This window comes from Oncorhynchus tshawytscha, linkage group LG11 (assembly GCF_018296145.1).
Source record: "Oncorhynchus tshawytscha isolate Ot180627B linkage group LG11, Otsh_v2.0, whole genome shotgun sequence".
Taxonomy (NCBI): domain Eukaryota; kingdom Metazoa; phylum Chordata; class Actinopteri; order Salmoniformes; family Salmonidae; genus Oncorhynchus; species Oncorhynchus tshawytscha.
Window position 1 is genome coordinate 28,542,318 of NC_056439.1, and position 18,376 is coordinate 28,560,693.

The 18,376-nt window shown below is 41.7% G+C and overlaps 1 protein-coding gene across 1 annotated transcript in view; it reads right to left on the reverse strand.

The window, feature by feature from the left end:
* The window catches only part of gabrb1 (gamma-aminobutyric acid type A receptor subunit beta1), a 48,437-nt gene extending 31,267 nt beyond the window's left edge, over positions 1-17,170 (reverse strand). Inside the window, exons 1-3 of the mRNA XM_024437148.2 lie at positions 16,413-17,170; positions 16,215-16,306; positions 16,008-16,075 (exon numbers count right to left, since the gene is read on the reverse strand). Coding sequence (XP_024292916.1) covers positions 16,008-16,075; positions 16,215-16,306; positions 16,413-16,492 — 240 coding nt within the window. The 5' untranslated portion in view covers positions 16,493-17,170. The remainder of the gene's footprint in view (positions 1-16,007; positions 16,076-16,214; positions 16,307-16,412) is intronic.
* Between the last annotated feature and the right edge of the window lie 1,206 nt (positions 17,171-18,376).

Below are 18,376 nucleotides of genomic sequence, written 5' to 3' on the forward strand. Positions count from 1 at the left end.
AATTTACCTTGGCTTCTTGCTGCCCTCGCATATCAGGTAGTCAGCCTGCCATGCAGGCTTCTTGTGGAGTGCAATGTAAGGCAGCTGATTAGAGCGTTGGACTAGTAACCGTAAGGTTGCAAAAACGAATCCCCAAGCTGACAAGGTAAAAATCTGTCGTTCTGCCCCTGAACAAGGCAGTTAACCCACCTAGGCCTTAATTGAAAATAAGAATATGTTCTTAACTGACTTGCCTAGTTAAATAAAGGTGCAAAAAAAAATATTAAAAAAGAAAAATCGGCCAAATCGGTGTCCAAAAATACCGATTTCCGATTGTTATGAAAACTTGACTTCGGCCCTAATTAATTGGCCATTCCGATTAATCAGTCGACCTCTAGCACCTACACTCTCCTCTCTAGGTTTCTTCCTAGGTTCCTATCTTTCTAGGGAGTTTTTCTAGCCACCGTGCTTCTACATCTGCAATGCTTGCTGTTTTTTTTCAGTTTTTTTCTTCTGTTTTTTCCTTCTTTTTTTTAAAACCCCTTTTGTCTCCCTAATTTTGTGGTATCCAATTGTTAGTAATTACTATCTTATCTCATTGCCTCAACTCCCGTACGGGCTCGGGAGAGACGAAGGTCGTCTTCCGAAACACAACCCAACCAAGCCGCACTACTTCTTAACACAGCACGCATCCAACCCGGAAGCCAGCCACACCAATGTGTTGGAGGAAACACTGTGCACTTGGCGACCTTTGTTAGCGTGCACGGCGCCCGGGCCGCCACAGGAGTCGCTGGTGCGCGATGAGACAAGGATATCTCTACCGGCCAAACCCTCGCTAACCCGGACGACGTTAGGCTAATTGTGCGTCGCCCGGTCGCGGCCGGCTGCGACAGAGCCTGGGCGCAAACCCAGGGTCTCTGGTGGCACAGCTAGCGCTGCAAAGCAGTGCCCTAGACCACTGCACCACCCGGGAGGCCGCTGTTTGGGGTTTTAGGCTGGGTTTCTGTATAGCACTTTGTGACATCTGCTGGTGTACATAGGGCTTTATAAATACATTTGATTGATTGATTGTGCAGTGCCTTGGTTGTTCTTTTCCAGGGGTAAATAAAATAAAACTGTCAATCAAACCCAGGTGGGTGGGCTCCTGCGTCCTCAGTGCTTGGACTCCTGATCATGGCATAGCATACAGTAGCATGGGCAACAGATTTTGAGCTGAGATGAAGTTGTTTGAACAGAGAACCCACCCCTGACACCTTGATCTTTCCCACTGGTGAGATGAAGTGCTATCGGCAGAGCATCTCATAAATCCTCATCCTTAGAAGGCGGCGGACACATCAATCTCCCCAACAGATCAATAACTCCTGACCACAAGCCACTATGAGGGCTTCATAAGGTGCTCAATACAGTAGCTGCAGTGGAGATACATAAGGTGCAATGACAGGAGGAGTAGTGGGGGTTCGTAAGCTTCCTCATACTAACAACTGGGCCTACCATGGGGAATTCTCATTCAGCATAATCACATTTCTTGGCTAACCAGCGTAACATAGCACACATGTCGACAAGAGCGAGGGCGTTACCTATATTTTCATTAACAACCCAATAAAGTGATTATTGCCTGCCTGCCTGTGCTGTTGATTGATTTTGGCACAAGTGGGCTTCCATGGGGCCTGGGAGAGAGTTCTACAGTATATTGAGTGTGGCTGTCACTTCATGAGAGTCATGGCTGTACTAACCGTGCACATGCGGCAGCACTCCTACCTCTCTAACCTTGACAAACAGAGATGCTACTTTCAAATCTTCCCAAAAATCTGAAAAGAAATGGACTGTGACACAGAGTCAAAGCAATTCCACGGCGGTTGCCATGATAACAAAACAGCTTTTGTGCATCGCTAACAAACACAACTTTTACTTGACGTCAGTCAAGCTTGTAAAAAGTGAGGTCCTCACATGTCAAACAAACAAACCACTAAAATCTAGGTACAGTCCGCAATATAGTTAAAGGAAGAAAGCCCAAAGAGAAAGGAAAGGGAGTGTGGGTCGGAGAGAGGAGTAGAGAGAGACAAAGATAAAGAGAGCCCAGCACCAATTCATTACAGTATCTTACACCAGCCACAAGGGGAGAATGACCTGCTATTTCGTAAAGTCTTAAAGTCTTAAGTAGAGCAAAGAGTGCTCAAATCTCTCTGATGCTACAATCCTGCAGAAATCAGACCATTAAATAATCTGAAAACAAGACATCCATTATATCAAGTCTCAAACACATACTAACTTAATCAAATACTCCTTTAATCTCTAGAAATACTTATTATTGACTGAGCAGAAATCCTGCAACCTTTATTACCTCTGTAGTACACTTCCCCATTGGGAAGCACTACTTTCATGTAGGCAGTGTGACATCCTGGCGACAAGCAACAATGTAGGTTATCCAATACCTGAACACATGCAGCAGCCCTTTTCCAATGAATGTTTGAGGTCGCTCAGGCAGAAATGTTGCCACAGCCAATCACTCAACTCAGGAAGAGAAAGAATACGAGTCTGACCCTTGTGACCTCACAGCAAACCTCCTACAGCTCATGTCGCATCAGTATCGTCTCGTTACCAGCCGGTTGCCTTTGACAGCACAGCATGTCTGATGACTAAGGCCGGTAAGAGTGAGACAATGACCTGAAATATCCTTGTATAATCCTTTTGGTACTGCAACGTTTTGCCGCTAAATCAGCATACAGCCCGACCTGCCTCAGACGAATTTCAGTGCCACTGCAAGGTTGTATTTTTTGTTGAAGAAGTAAGGGCCAAGTGGAATTACCCTCCTGTGATTTGGTAAAAATACAAATAAAGTCTTTATACTATGCTTTTACCTGAAACAGTCATGCTTAGGATAGCATTACATCTCTATGATGAATCTCTCTGTAGCAAATGAACAGTACTAGCATTATATGCAAATAATACAGTACCACTGTTAGCATTATCTGAACTCAAAGCTAACATAAGTTGTTTGCACTTATCTAGTCTATGTAGCCTAGGCTGAGTGCTTTTAAGATGGATGTTCAAGAAATATATATACTCTATTTTAATTTGTATTCGGTAATTGTGATGCATTTTGGCCCATTTCCTCACATACTAGAGTACACATGCTGAGCCGCATTCTAGGGGTACATAATAAGCATGGGGATCGACCTTGAATAATAAAATCAACACATTTACTGTCTCATAACGATGTCCCAATAACCCAATTCAACATATATAATATATTGAATGTGTAAACTGCTCTTCCAACCTATGATTAGCTCACAAACTATATAATTGTATCTGTTACATGACTTGGCTGTTAATTGTCTACTAAACAAGCTATAGCCCCTCTTGCCTTCTTAGCTAAATCTGTGAGTCGCTTGCATTTGCGCATCACATTTTCTAAAGAATGTCATTTCTAGTTCAAAATTGTGTCTTCTCCAAAGACTGTTGATTTTCTATTTGAATAAAATCCTCTTCTTAGTCAGCTGTGTCTTGCACTTCTCCCTGTTTGCTCCTCTATATTTTTCCTTTGCTAATCTATCACAAATGTATTTCACTTTGGGTTAGACCAAAGAAGTGCGTTGGCATCCGTCAGGGATAGTCAAGCGGCTTTAGCTGAGGAGCTTTAACAAAAAGCTAATGGGGTGTGAAGTCTGCAGAGAATTTGACAAAAGTGGGAGAAAAGGAGTTTCATTAAGTGGGACATCCTCTATGAATGAGCGACGTTCATTTTCACAAAAACAACAACAAAAAACATTTCTTACCTCTTCAAGCATCAAATGCTTAAAAGTTTACACGCGGACAGTACATTGTAAAAAGCTGGGACCTGTTTCTTTAAAAAAATAAAAAAGCAAGAACAAAGAGTTTGATGATCAGATTCATGAATTCGATTGGACTGCAATGCAGTCGTTGCAGAAGGGAGGGAACCACAGCGCAGAGATAGCACATGAGGACCGTCTTGAAGGGAATGCAGAACCTCAGACACAATTCATAGCATTGAAACCCCTGAAGAAAGCTGTAGTCTACTGCTCTTGATAAAGACTACAGCTTGAAATGGAAGGTTAACTGTGCTGAGTCTGCCAATATACTTACAGGAATGTAATAAATACATAGTTTTAGTGGGACCAATAACCTTGACTGTCTGGAGTGCAAAGTATGCTGTCATTTAAGTATAGAATAGTAGTAGTATGATGTGCATACCTGATGGTGGAACGTTGGTGCAAAGAACCGACAATATGATAGTCGAGTGACAGTCAGGTATTACTCACAACCTTTATTTAACCAGGTAAGTTAGTAATGACCTGGCAGGGTAGGGGGGTTCTGGTGGGAGAAAGAGAGAGATCCTGCCAACAGATGAGAAAAGGTCAATATATGTATTTTTTAAAACATGATCACACAGCTCTTAGTTTAACCCAGAAGAGCTGTAATTCGAAGCCACAATCGGAAGTGCTGCCCCTGTATTAGTTTGTAAACTTTGCAACTGGTTCTTGCGAAAATGTAACTGCCACTCAGTTATTTCGTAGTAAGCACCCTCCAAACCAAAAACGAGGGTGTGGTTTTGTGATATGTGATTTAGAAAACATACGGTTGTACAATGTACATTCAGAAACCTTTCTAGATGCAAACATCCAGTGCAGTCCAAATCTCAAGTAGCTTGTCATAAAAAATGCAGTGCTTGCCCCCCAAAAGTATACTGGGTGACAGTGATGTTGCAGGGTGTAAAGTACATGCAATGAAATAGCAATAGGCGTACGATAGAATATAATCAATTTATATTTATATTGTGACCAGTATGACTAATGTTTCAGTGTGGCCTTTCTCAAGGAGAGCCGGTGCCAAATGTCTCCATCAGACAGAGCATAAAACCCCCTCCAGCCTCCCAGTCTCATTCACATTAAAATGCAAAACTGGGGAGAGGCCACAGAGGCACAATCAATGACCCATCCAGGCTGTTAGGCTATCCAATCAGAAGTCCTCTGGACCCGGCTCAGAGAAAACAGCACCTTCCATTTTTGCGAGCAGATTTTGTCAGTAGGAATCCAACCTAATAAACAATTCATAACCTTGGCTCAAGATGACAGCTCATCATTGACTCCGCAAACTCTGTCTACATTTACTTGGCAAATTTCGTATGTGGAAATGACTTATGTATGAATGCTATGAATGTAAATAATGGAAAAGGCTTTGTTCAAGTGCAAGCCTGTGACTTACACTTTATAATTCAATGAAGCCTTTTAACAATAAAGGCCACTTCTGAAGGGAAGCTCACCTGTGTAAAGCTCCTGCATGCACTCTACTATCGGATGTCACAAATAACTCAATAGTAGGCTACTCAGTAAAGGGATTCATGGGTTTCAGACAATCAAAAAAAATATGTATTTGAAAAAAATATACAAATGTGAAATGTATGGAGGCATTGCCATTGATACTCAATGGCCAGTTGAATGAACTGAAACACAGATACTAAGGGTCTATTCAATCAGATCCGCTTTAGCCGACATCCGCATGGCTGATGTTTTGACGGTGTCGGATGTGGAACTGCATTAGAGCTGTCAAATCCACAAGCAGCTCCTGCCATTATACCTAAAGCAGACATTGCCATTGGCCTCACGGAGTTGCATTAAGAGAAATCCCATGCAGGCTTGTTTACAAGTTCGAACACTGGAATGTGAGACATAATCTAGAGCACAATTAGGCTGACAGAAATACTCATTATTTTGTTGAATAGTTGAACAATTTTCAATTTGAGCGTCATTATTATTATTATTCTATATATATTGTTTGTAATTATGCCCCCTTTTCCTCCCCAATTTTGTGACATCCAATTGCGATCTTGTCTCATCGCTGCAACTCCCCAACGGGCTCGGGAGAGGCGAAGATCAAGTCATGCGTCCTCTGAAACATGACCCACCTAGCCGTGCTTCTTAACACCTGCTCGCTTAACCCGGAAGCCAGCCGCACCAATGTATCGGAGGAAAAACACTGTTCATCTGACAACCTGAAGTTAGCTTGCAAGAGCCCGGCCCACCACATTTAACGTGAGTGGGAAGGGTGTGGCTTCGTGACAATGATCCAGAGCAGTTGCTCACCGATTTGACAGCTCCAATGCAGTTACACATCTAACATTGGCAAAACAACAGCTATGTAGGTGTCGGATACCGCTGGTTAATGCATAATCTGATTGAATCTAAGCCTAAATTATAATCATTTTGTGCAAATAGTCTGTTCTTCATAAATGATCAATTGTGTTGAAACGAGATATAATGATCTATTATAGATATATTAATATGTTATTATAGCTATTACTTTGGTATTATCATTATTGAACTGAAAAGGTTCACCAATCAAAAACAAAATGGGTATTTGAGAGGCAATTTTGAATATCATTAGTGTGTTTGAAAGAACTATAGAGTTGAGAATCTTCAGGACCTTACCAATGATGAACATTGGACAAATGTTTAACCTTTTCACATTAGTTACTGTAATGCTATTGCCTAACCAGATTTTCCTACAGGCATGATTTGCAGACTGTTTGTGTATACTGAAGGTTATGACTCAGTCCTGCTGGTAGAATACTGCTAGCCAGTGTCATGTCCACAGTACTACCAAGTCTGACCAGGAGGAAGCTTTGCTGATCAGCCACAGTGACTGACTGACTGACTAGCTGGCAGTGCATGGCAATCCCACCCTGTTACTATCACAAAACACCACATGATCTCCAGTGTGTATAGCATACAACAGTATATGCATGTACTGTATGTAACAAGCGCCAGCAACACACACATACGTCATATTCAGAGCTACAGTAAAGCCATACCGTGACAAGATTTGCAGTATATCATTTAACCTGTGATAAAAAAAAAACATAACGGGCTTTCGGAAACTATTCAGACCTCTTGATTCTTTCCACATTTTGTTATGTTACAGTCTTATTCTAAAATGGATTAAATCATTTTTTCTCCTCATCAATCTACACACAATACCCCATAATGACAAAAAAATACTGTTTTTTAAAAATGTTTGCTAATTTATAAAAATACAAAGTTAAGTTTTGAGACCCTGTAGTCAGTACTTTGTTGAAGCACCATTGGCAGCGATTACAGCCTGAGTCTTCCTGGGTATGACGCTACAAGCTTGGCACACCTGTATTTGGGGAGTTTCTCCCATTCTTCTCTGCAGATCCTCTCAAGCTCTGTCAGGTTGGATGGGGAGCATCACTGCACAGCTATTTTCAGGTCTCTCCAGAGATGTTCAAACGGGTTCAAGTCCGGGCTCTGGCTGGGTCACCTCCCTGACCAAGGCCCTTCTCCCCTGATTGCTCAATTTGCTCTAGGAAGGGTCTTGGTGGTTCCAAACTTCTTCCATTTAAGAATGATGGAGGCCACTGTGTTCTTGGGGACCTTCAATGCTGCAGAAATGTTTTAGTACCCTTCCCCAGATCTATGCCTTAACACAATCCTGTCTCTGAACTCTACGGACAATTCCTTCGACCTCATTTTTTGCTCTGACATGCACGACTAACTGTGGGACCTTATAGACTAGAGGTCGGCCGATTATGATTTTTTTCAACGCCGATACCGATTATTGGAGGACAAAAAAGCCGATACTGATTAATCGCCGATTTAAAAAAAAAAAAAACATTTGTAATAATGACAATTACAACAATACTGAATGAACACTTTTCTTTTACCTTAATATAATACATCAATAAAATCTATTTAGCCTCAAATAAATAATGAAACATGTTCAATTTGGTTTAAATAATTCAAAAACAAAGTGTTGGAGAAGAAAGTAAAAGTGTAATATGTGCCATGTAAAAAAGCTAACGTTTAAGTTCCTTGCTCAGAACATGAGAACATATGAAAGCTGGTGGTTCTTTTTAACATGAGTCTTCAATATTCCCAGGTAAGAAGTTTTAGGTTGTAGTTATTATAGGAATTATAGGACTATTTCTCTCTATACCATTTGTATTTCATATACCTTTGACTATTGGATGTTCTTATAGGCACTTTAGTATTGCCAGTATAGCTTCTGTCCCTCCCCTCGCCCCTACCTGGGCTCGAACCAGGAACACATCGACAACAGCCACCCTTGAAGCATCGTTACCCATCGCGCCACAAAATCCGCGGCCCTTGTAGAGCAAGGGGAACAACTAATCCAAGTCTCAGAGCGAGTGACGTCACCGATTGAAACGCTATTAGCGAGCACCCCGCTAACTAGCTAGCCATTTCACATCGGTTACACCAGCCTAATCTCGGAAGTTGATAGGCTTGAAGTCATAAACAGCTCAATGCTTGAAGCATTGCGAAGAGCTGCTGGCAAACGCACTAAAGTGCTGTCTGAATGAATGCTTACGAGCCTGCTGCTGCCTACCATCGCTCAGTCAGACTGCTCTATCAAATATCAAATCATAGACTTAATTATAACATAATAACACACAGAAATACGAGCCTTGGTTATTGATATGGTCGAATCTGGAAACTATCATTTTGAAAACAAAACGTTTATTCTTTCAGTGGAATACGGAACCGTTACGTATTTTATCTAATGGGTGGCATCCCTATGTCTAAATATTGCTGCTACATTGTACGACCTTCAATGTTATGTCATAATTATGTACAATTCTGGCAAATTAATTACGGTCTTTGTTAGGAATAAATGGACTTCACACAGTTCGCAACGAACCAGGCGGCCCAAACTGCTGCATAAAATAACTGACTGCTTGCACGGAACGCAAGAGAAGTGACACAATTTCCCTAATTATAAGAAATTCATGTTAGCAGGCAATATTAACTAAACATGCAGGTTTAAAATATATACTTGTGTATTGATTTTAAAGAAAGGCATTGATGTTTATGGTTAGGTTTGGTGCAACGACAGTGCTAAATCATCACCCGTTTGGCGTAGTAGGCTGTGATTCAATGAGAAATTAACAGGCACCGCATTGATTATTATTACGCTAACTGCTACCTTGTTTAGCCCCGGTCCGCTAACTGCTACCTTGTTTAGCCCCGGCCTACTAACTGTTAGCTTGTTAGCACAGGCCTGCTAACCGTCTGAATCGCCGCGTCCCAAACACTCACTGGACCCATATTTACTTTCAATCTCTTTTCGATTTTTAATTTGTTTATACCTTCCGGTAACCTGCCTCACCCAATGTGATACGGAATCGCTAATATTTTTAATTTTTAGAACACACTCAAGAACCTCCAGAAGCTAACCAGCTAACTAGCTACAAGCTATTTAGTCATTGTTAGCCACTGCTAGCGGCGTTAACCTTACCTGGATAATACTCGCCAGTCCAGCTTCCCTGCCCCATCCACCGCTGCCCCCTGGACACTGATCACTTGGCTACATAGCTGATGCATGCTGGACTGTCCATTAATCACGGTACTCCATTCTGCTTGTTTATGTTTTATCTGTCGGCCCCAGCTGCACTCAGGCTCTGTGTGTAGTTAATCCGACCCTCCCTGCCTAGTCATCGCCATTTTTACCTGCTGTTGTTGTGCTAGCTGATTAGCTGTTGTTGTCTCACCTACTGTTTTAGCTAGCTCTCCCAATTCAACTCCTGTGATTACTGTATGCCTCGCTGTATGTCTCTCTCAAATGTCAATATGCCTTGTATACTGTTGTTCAGGTTAGTTATCATTGTTTTAGTTTACAATGGAGCCCCTAGTTCCACTCTTCATACCCCTGATACCTCCTTTGTCCCACCTCCCACACATGAGGTGACCTCACCCATTACAACCAGCATGTCCAGAGATACAACCTCTCTCATCATCACCCAGTGACTGGGCTTACCTCCGCTGTACCCGCACCCCACTATACCATACCCCTGTCTGCGCATTATGCCCTGAATATATTCTACCATAACCAGAAATCTGCTCCTTTTATTCTCTGTCCCCAACGCTCTAGGCAACCAGTTTTGATAGCCTTTATTCTTATCGGCAGACTCAGTAGCCTCTGTTTTTCGGGTGACTGCCTTGCCTGGTTCACCAATTACTTTGCAGACAGAGTTCAGTGTGTCAAATCGGAGGGCATGCTGTCCGGTCCTCTGGCAGTCTCTATGGGGGTGCCACAGGGTTCAATCCTCGGGCCGACTCTTTTCTCTGTATATATCAACGATGTTGCTCTTGCTGCGGGCGATTCCCTGATCCACCTCTACGCAGACGACACCATTCTATATACTTCCGGCCCGTCCTTGGACACTGTGCTATCTAACCTCCAAACGAGCTTCAATGCCATACAACACTCCTTCCGTGGCCTCCAACTGCTCTTAAACGCTAGTAAAACCAAATGCATGCTTTTCAACCGTTCGCTGCCTGCACCCGCACGCCTGACCAGCATCACCACCCTGGATGGTTCTGACCTTGAATATGTGGACATCTATAAGTACCTAGGTGTCTGGCTAGACTGTAAACTCCCCTTCCAGACTCATATCAAACATCTCCAATAGAAAATCAAATCAAGAATCGGCTTTCTATTCCGCAACAAAGCCTCCTTCACTCACGCCGCCAAACTTACCCTAGTAAAAGTGACTATCCTACCGATCCTCGACTTCGGCGATGTCATCTACAAAATTGCTTCCAACACTCTACTCAGCAAACTGGATGCAGTTTATCACAGTGCCATCCGTTTTGTCACTAAAGCACCTTCTACCACCCACCACTGCGACTTGTATGCTCTAGTCGGCTGGCCCTCGCTACATATTCGTCTCCAGGTCATCTACAAGTCCATGCTAGGTAAAGCTCCGCCTTATCTCAGTTCACTGGTCACGATGGCAACACCCATCCGTAGCACGCGCTCCAGCAGGTGTATCTCACTGATCATCCCTAAAGCCAACACCTCATTTGGCCGCCTTTCGTTCCAGTTCTCTGCTGCCTGTGACTGGAACGAATTGCAAAAATCGCTGAAGTTGGAGACTTTTATCTCCCTCACCAACTTCAAACATCTGCTATCTGAGCAGTTAACCGATCGCTGCAGCTGTACATAGTCTATCGGTAAATAGCCCACCCATTTTTACCTACCTCATCCCCATACTGTTTTTATTTATTTACTTTTCTGCTCTTTTGCACACCAATATCTCTACCTGTACATGACCTTCTGATCATTTATCACTCCAGTGTTATTAATCTGCAAAATTGTAATTATTCGCCTACCTCCTCATGCCTTTTGCACACAATGTATATAGACTCCCCTTTTTTTTCTACTGTGTTATTGACTTGTTAATTGTTTACTCCATGTGTAACTCTGTGTTGTCTGTTCACACTGCTATGCTTTATCTTGGCCAGGTCGCAGTTGCAAATGAGAACTTGTTCTCAACTAGCCTACCTGGTTAAATAAAGGTGAAATAAAAAATAAAATAAAAGGACACGCTAGATAAACTAGTAGTATCAACCATGTGTAATTAACTATTGATTATGTTAAGATTGATTGTTTTTTATAAGATAAGTTTAATGCTAGCTAGCAACTTACCTTTGCTTCTTGTTGCCCTCGCGTAACAGGTAGTCAGCCTGCCATGCAGGCTCCTCGTGGAGTGCTATGTATGTAAGGCAGCTGATTAGAGCGTTGGACTAGTAACCGGAAGGTTGCAAAAACGAATCCCCAAGCTGACAACGTAAAAATCTGTTGTTCTGCCCCTGAACAAGGCAGTTAACCCACCTAGGCCTTAATTGAAAATAAGAATGTGTTCTCAACTGACTTGCCTAGTTAAATAAAGGTGTAAAAAAAATATAAAAAAATAAAAATATCAGCCAAATCGGTGTCCAAAAATACCGATTTCCATCATGAAAACTTGAAGTCGGCCCTAATTAATCGGCCTTTCCAATTAATCGGTCGATCTCTAAAATAGACAGGTGTGTGCCTTTCCAGATCATGTCCAATCGATTGAATTTACCACAAGTAGACTCCAATCAAGTTGTAGAAACATCTCAAGGATGATCAATAGAAGCATGATTCACCTGAGCTCCATTTCAGGTATCATAGCAAAGGGTCTGAATACTTAAATAAGGTATTTCATTTATTATAATTTTTTTAATGTGGCAAAAAAAACTAAAAACCTGTTTTCGCTTTGTCATTATGGGGTATTGTGTATAGATTGAGGCACAAAACATTTAATTTAATCAATTTTAGAATAAGGCTGAAACTGTGGAAAATGTGGAAAAAGTCAAGGGGTCTGAATACTTTCCGAATGCACTGTATATATGCATGCATGTAACCAGTGGCGACCCGTCACTCAGGACAGTTGCAGAGACCCACCTGTTTTGAGCCGCACATTTTTTGCACAAAAAAAATACGATTATTATAATTATTAAAATGTAAAATATATTTTGGGTTGCCTTTTTTGCTTGATATTTTGGCATTAATACGTGTCACATATCAGCTTGCAAACAATGTAAAAAATAAAATATATAATTGAGTTAATAAAGCCTCCATACAAACATGGTCTCTTTTTTGCTTTCTTGAGTAAGGCAGCTCCAAAATGCAGGTATTTCAGCCTAGATCAGTGTTTTCTGTTTATGGTGGGGCAGCTAGCGGAAAATACGGAGCATAGGGGTTGGTAATGTTCTCTAGTTACACCGTGATTGGCTCAGTGTCCTGTCACTCATGGGGAGAGCTGGAAAATTCAAGCCCCTTGGATGCTGCCATAGAATTACATTTGAAGTGCCAATCCAAAAAGGCTCAAGGTCATTGGCTACAGATAAAACTACATCAAATCACTTTATACCTACAGTAGCGTTGAATGGACTGATCATGTCAATATCATACTATCTTAGCTAGCAGTCATCATCATGAATCAAGTTGACAATCTACTGGCACATCCTTTTTGATCCTTGTCATTGAAGAGTAATAATGAAGAGAAATTATAGATAAAACGTATCGGTGCTCACCGGCCATTGGACATTACCATTACACAACAAGTTGGAAATCGCAAATTCAACAATGAGTGGTTTGGAAGGGATCAGTGGCTAACTGCAAGCATTGCAAAGCAATCACTAGCCTGCTATTCAGTGGAGTGGGATTGTGGTCCCAATTCTCTGTTTAAGGTTCTCTTTTCCAAGCTTAAAATTATAAACATTCAACATTGGCCATGCTGTCAATCCAGCATGATTTCTGCCGCGCTCAAAACAACTGTTGACTCAGAACTGGAAAATCTTATGTTTATGACAACTGGGAAAAACGAGCTCCAACTGGGAAAATAAGTTTTGAACTGTCATCCAACTTGGAATTGTAAGTCGGGAACTCTAGCCTCTTTCTAGAGCTACGACCTGAAGATCACTGACATCATCATGATTCAACCTTGTTTTTTTCCGAGTTCCCAGTTGTCTTGAAAGCACCATAGCTCTAGAGAATGCCAGACTTTAATGACAAAGTTTGATGACAAAATTTGCCCACAAACGACCGCAGCGGCATCTTCCTGTTCAAGTGAGCACAGCACAACAAGGTGAGTGTCACGCCCTGACCATAGAGAGACTTTTTATTCTCTATTTTGGTTAGGTCGGGGTGTGACTAGGGTGGGTAATCTAGGTTGTTTTATTTCTATGTTGGCCTGGTATGGTTCCCAATCAGAGGCAGCTGTTTAGCGTAGTCTCTGATTGGGGATCATATTTAGGCAGCCATTTTACCACTGGGTTTTTGTGGGATCTTGTTTATGTGCAGTTGCCTGTGAGCACTCCATAGCTTCACGTGTCGTTTCCTCTTAATTGTTTTTTTTTGCATTTCACGAATAAAAAGATGTGGAACCCATATCACGCTGCGCCTTGGTCTGAATGTTATTACGACGATCGTGACAGTGAGTCCAAAAATGTATTGTATGCTGCTGCATAAATTATGTAATATGCCAGGGAGATAGTATTACTTCCTTAGCTACAGTATACATACGGGTATGTTGTGTAATAAGCTGTTAGTAGCCCATGTGCCTCATCCTAATAACTTGGTCTATTTTTCCCTCTTAATTTGGCCTGTTCTGATTTGGTGGTACACATGTAGCCTATAACCTGTTTTAGAGAAATGTTATCAAATATTGTAAGAGATTTCATTGTCTGCATATATGCCCCCTTTATTTATCCTTCGGTTCTGACTTGGTGTATAGGGAGAACACTAAGAACGGTCCATGTTCTGAATTTGTATACTCAATTGTCAGGTGAAACCACATTTGTTTAAGCAAGTCAGCTATGTTTTTTTTAAGTCAGTAAATGAGGCTAAATGAACTGTTTTGCTACCAGACAAGGCTCCGCTGATAGCCAGGTGTAGCAGTGGTAATGTGTTCGGACTTCTGTTGAGATTCTGCTGTTGGGACAGCTTTGTGTAGTTCCTAAGAGTTTGTGGGCACCGTTGTGCAAAGCTGTCATCAAGGCAAAGGGTGGCTACTTACAAGAATCTAAAATAGAAAATATATATTGATTCGTTTAACACTCTTTTGGTTACTACATGATTCCATGTGTTATTTCATAGTTTTGATGTCTTCACTATTATTCTACAATGTAGAAAATAGTAAAAATAAAACCCTGGAATGAGCAAGTGTGTCCAAACTTTTGGCTGGTACTGTATATAGACTGCGTGTACAAAACATTAAGGACACCTGCTCTTTCCATGACATAGACTGACCAGGTGAATCTAGGTGAAAGCTATGATCCCTTATTGATGTCACTTGTTAAATCCACTTCAATTAGTGTAGATGAAGGGGAGGAGACAGGTTAAAGCAGGACTTTTAAGCCTTGAGACAATCGAGACATGGATTATGTAACTGTGTCCTTCAGAAGGTGAATTGGCAGTAGGTGCCGTGGGGCAGCATACACAAAGTTTTCAATACTCCTTATTCTTGTAACATTCCTATTTGTTGTAAATATATATTTTTTATCTGCTTACACACACTGAGACACAAGTTGGTTTTGTGAGCATGCCTGCTCATTTGTACATTTATAAGAAAACACTTAGCCAGACATCTTCCAACATTTAAAAAACGTTTGCAACATTTTCTTAGATCATCACTCTATATCCAGTTGTCATGCAATTTTCCGGCGGTTTTAAGACACTCGGAGCCATTTTAAGAATATTCCCATGACATTCCCAGAAATTGTTGTAGACATATCTTTGCAGACCACATTTCGACCATCAAAAGAGGGAATGCAAAAGCTCCCAGAGCAATATTATTGTAAAGACGGTAGTTTTAGGTAATATCATGAAAACCTTGAACTTTACCCGACATTCCATAAACACCGCTGAGCAGAAACAAGTATTTTCTTCCTTTCCATGCAAGCATACACACACACACTTTACACTCATGCCTGCTGTTACTATTTTTTTTTTTTAATTTTTTACATATGTAAGACCAGTTGAACCAAGCATGAATTCATTTGTATCCATCACTGGCACCCTGACAATGCTGCTGCATTCATATGCACACACTAAGTGCCCAAATTCAGCATCACAATTTGTCTCTACTGGGCCTCCTTGTTGAGTCACTGACAACGTTATGTAATTACTGCATTGAGGCCAAACCAGCAAACATGCACAATATATCAGTCTCCTCCTAGTCACTTTATCCTCTGTCAGAGTGTGTACTGTATAGAAGACACCTCACAGTTATGTAGGTACACACGTGTGTAGAATAGCTCAATTGGAAAAATCGATGTGCAGCACCAATGCTCACTGTCTTTATATATATCGGTAATTATCTGTCTTTACTGGTTCTGACACCACAGGGAAGTTAATGCATATGGATGGATTTGACACATTGCGGTAGCTCTCCTTGCTGCTGAAATGCAGTGAACCATTTTGGTCAACGTGAAAACGTTAGGCCTATACTAGTGGCCAAACAAGGGCAAATACAAAAATACAAGGATTTATCATTACATCTAGAAGACAGTGGCATGGAAGACGCACATCTGCAGACATTAGAAAATGACCCAAGCGGTTATCATGTGTTCTGCGTTATCATATTACTAGGCCTATCTAACATGTGTTGCACGAGGCACATCTCTCCCTTACAAAAAAACATTAGGTAGGCTACTTACCATGTTGACTTCAGAAACCATGTCGATACTTGCGATATCTATGCTCATTCCAACGTCCACAGGGGCACCTTTAAATCGCAAGTAGAACACAGGTATCAGTGGCATTTTAATCAGACAGCTCGCCGACACGACAAATTAATCTAAATGCGACTTGTTATTAGTCATTAGCCAGCATTGGGTAGACTTCACCCGAAAAAAGGAGTTTACCTCCAAAATCAGGCCTCAGACGAATGTCATACCCCTTAAGCAGTTTGTCCACGGTCGCTTTCACAAATGACATGTTGCTAGGCTCGTTGGCGCTAAAGGGAAAATATATGGTATTGATTCAGAATCTTAATCAAAAAATGCAGAGTAAGGGACTGGCAAGACAGGCAGAAACAAGACATCACACCCGCGGGATCTCACCTTTGAGCGCCGCAGACCATGGCGACCATTAGGAAAAGACAAAAAATCTCCCAGCGTCCGCGGTCCAAAGCCGTCCACATCACTAACTTTGATCAGAGAGATAGATGACTTTGAGCGAAGATTTCAGAAATGCAACTTTGTCACAGGCTGCCCAATTATTCCAAGACAACGCATGCGCGTCGTTTTACCAACATTCAAATTGTATTTGCACAAAAACACGCTATTTCGTAAAAAATTCGGCGACTTCGATAGAAAACGGTATTCGCGTTTCACCTGAGCTGTCGATGCTGGCACAAGAAGGGGTCGCCGGGATGCATGCAGTAGCTGAACCGTATCAATATGCTAGGCAGATCCCATCACCTCCGGCTAATTCGAGCATTTCAGCAGACACAGCAGTGTCCCGAGCAGATTTGCATCAAGCAGGTATCCCTGTGTTGGTCGGCTGAAGATCTTAAAATAATAAGCATTGAACGCGGCTCTCCATTCACCTTTAGTCAGCCCTATGTGGGGCATCGTGCAAAACAAGCACGTCTGAGGAGCTGCGCAATTTCTGAGGTGTACCTGTACGCCCGAGCTCACTCGTAGCGCATTCCATTCGCCACTCGTCACGGGCTAGAGCCCAAGTTATTTTTATTTTTTTAAACCCAGAAAACGCATTACAAATCGCAACGCACCAATAATTATTTAATGAGAGTAGGATGAGCTATTGGAGCTGCAATGGCCCTTGCAGCTGCATGACGTGCTACAGGACTATGCTACAGAATGTATAAGAAGAAATGTTCTGCTATTTCTAGTGATGATATTGACAGACGTCTGACTAATTTGCCAAATGAAACGAATTTGCATTTTACTGGTCACCTTGTGCTAGACCACATGATTATTTCAAGTTAAGAGAACCTGCAAATACCATGTACCAGAAGTATCAGTTCTGTGAATCAATTGGTGGAAAAATGCATTTGACTTATCCTTGGTCTTCATACTGGTTTAGCTCTCAGGTTGTCTCCAAGGACCAATACGTGGCCATGTAGTATGGGTTTGGTGATGCATCACAGGACAGAACTGTTTAAAGATTCATGACTTCTGTTGGGTAAAATGGTTCAGCATCAGTTGAAGCCTACTTGCTAGGGAGTGAGAAACATTGGTGGATTGGCCATCTGGACCATTTTATAGGTGGGTGGGTGGACAGGCTGAAAGAAAAAAACACATATACAGTACCAGTCAAAGGTTTGAACACACCTCCGCATTCAAGGGTTTTTCTTTATTTACTATTTTCTACATTGTAGAATAATAGTGAAGACATCAAAACTATTAAATAACACATGGAATCATGTAGGAAACAAGTGTTAAACAAATCAAAATATATTTAAGATTTTAGATTCTTCAAAGTAGCCACTTTTTGCCTTGATGACAGCTTTGCACACACTTGGCATTCTCTCAATCAGCTTCACCTGGAATGCTTTTCCAACACACTTGAAGGAGTTCCCACATATGCTGACCACTTGTTGCCTGCTTTTCCTTCACTCTGCGATCCAACTCATCCCAAACCATCTCAACTAGGTTGAGGTCGAGTGATTGTGGAGGCCAGGTCATCTGATGCAGCACTCCTTCACTCTCCTTGGTTAAATAGCCCTTACACAGCCTGGAGGTGTGTTGGGTCATTGTCCTGTTGAAAAACAAATTATAGTCCCACTAAGCGCAAATGACATAGGATGGCATATCGCTACAAAATGTTGTTGTAGCCATGCTGGTTAAGTGTGCCTTGATTTCTAAATAAATCACTGACAGTGTAACGAGCAAAGCACCATAAGACCAGACCAAAGGACAGATTTCCACCGGTCTAATGTCCATTGCTCGTATTTATTGGCCCAAGCAAGTCTACTCTTCTTATTGGTGTCCTTTAGTAGTGGTTTCTTTGCAGCAATTTGACTATGAAGGCCTGATTCACGCAGTCTCCTCTGAACAGT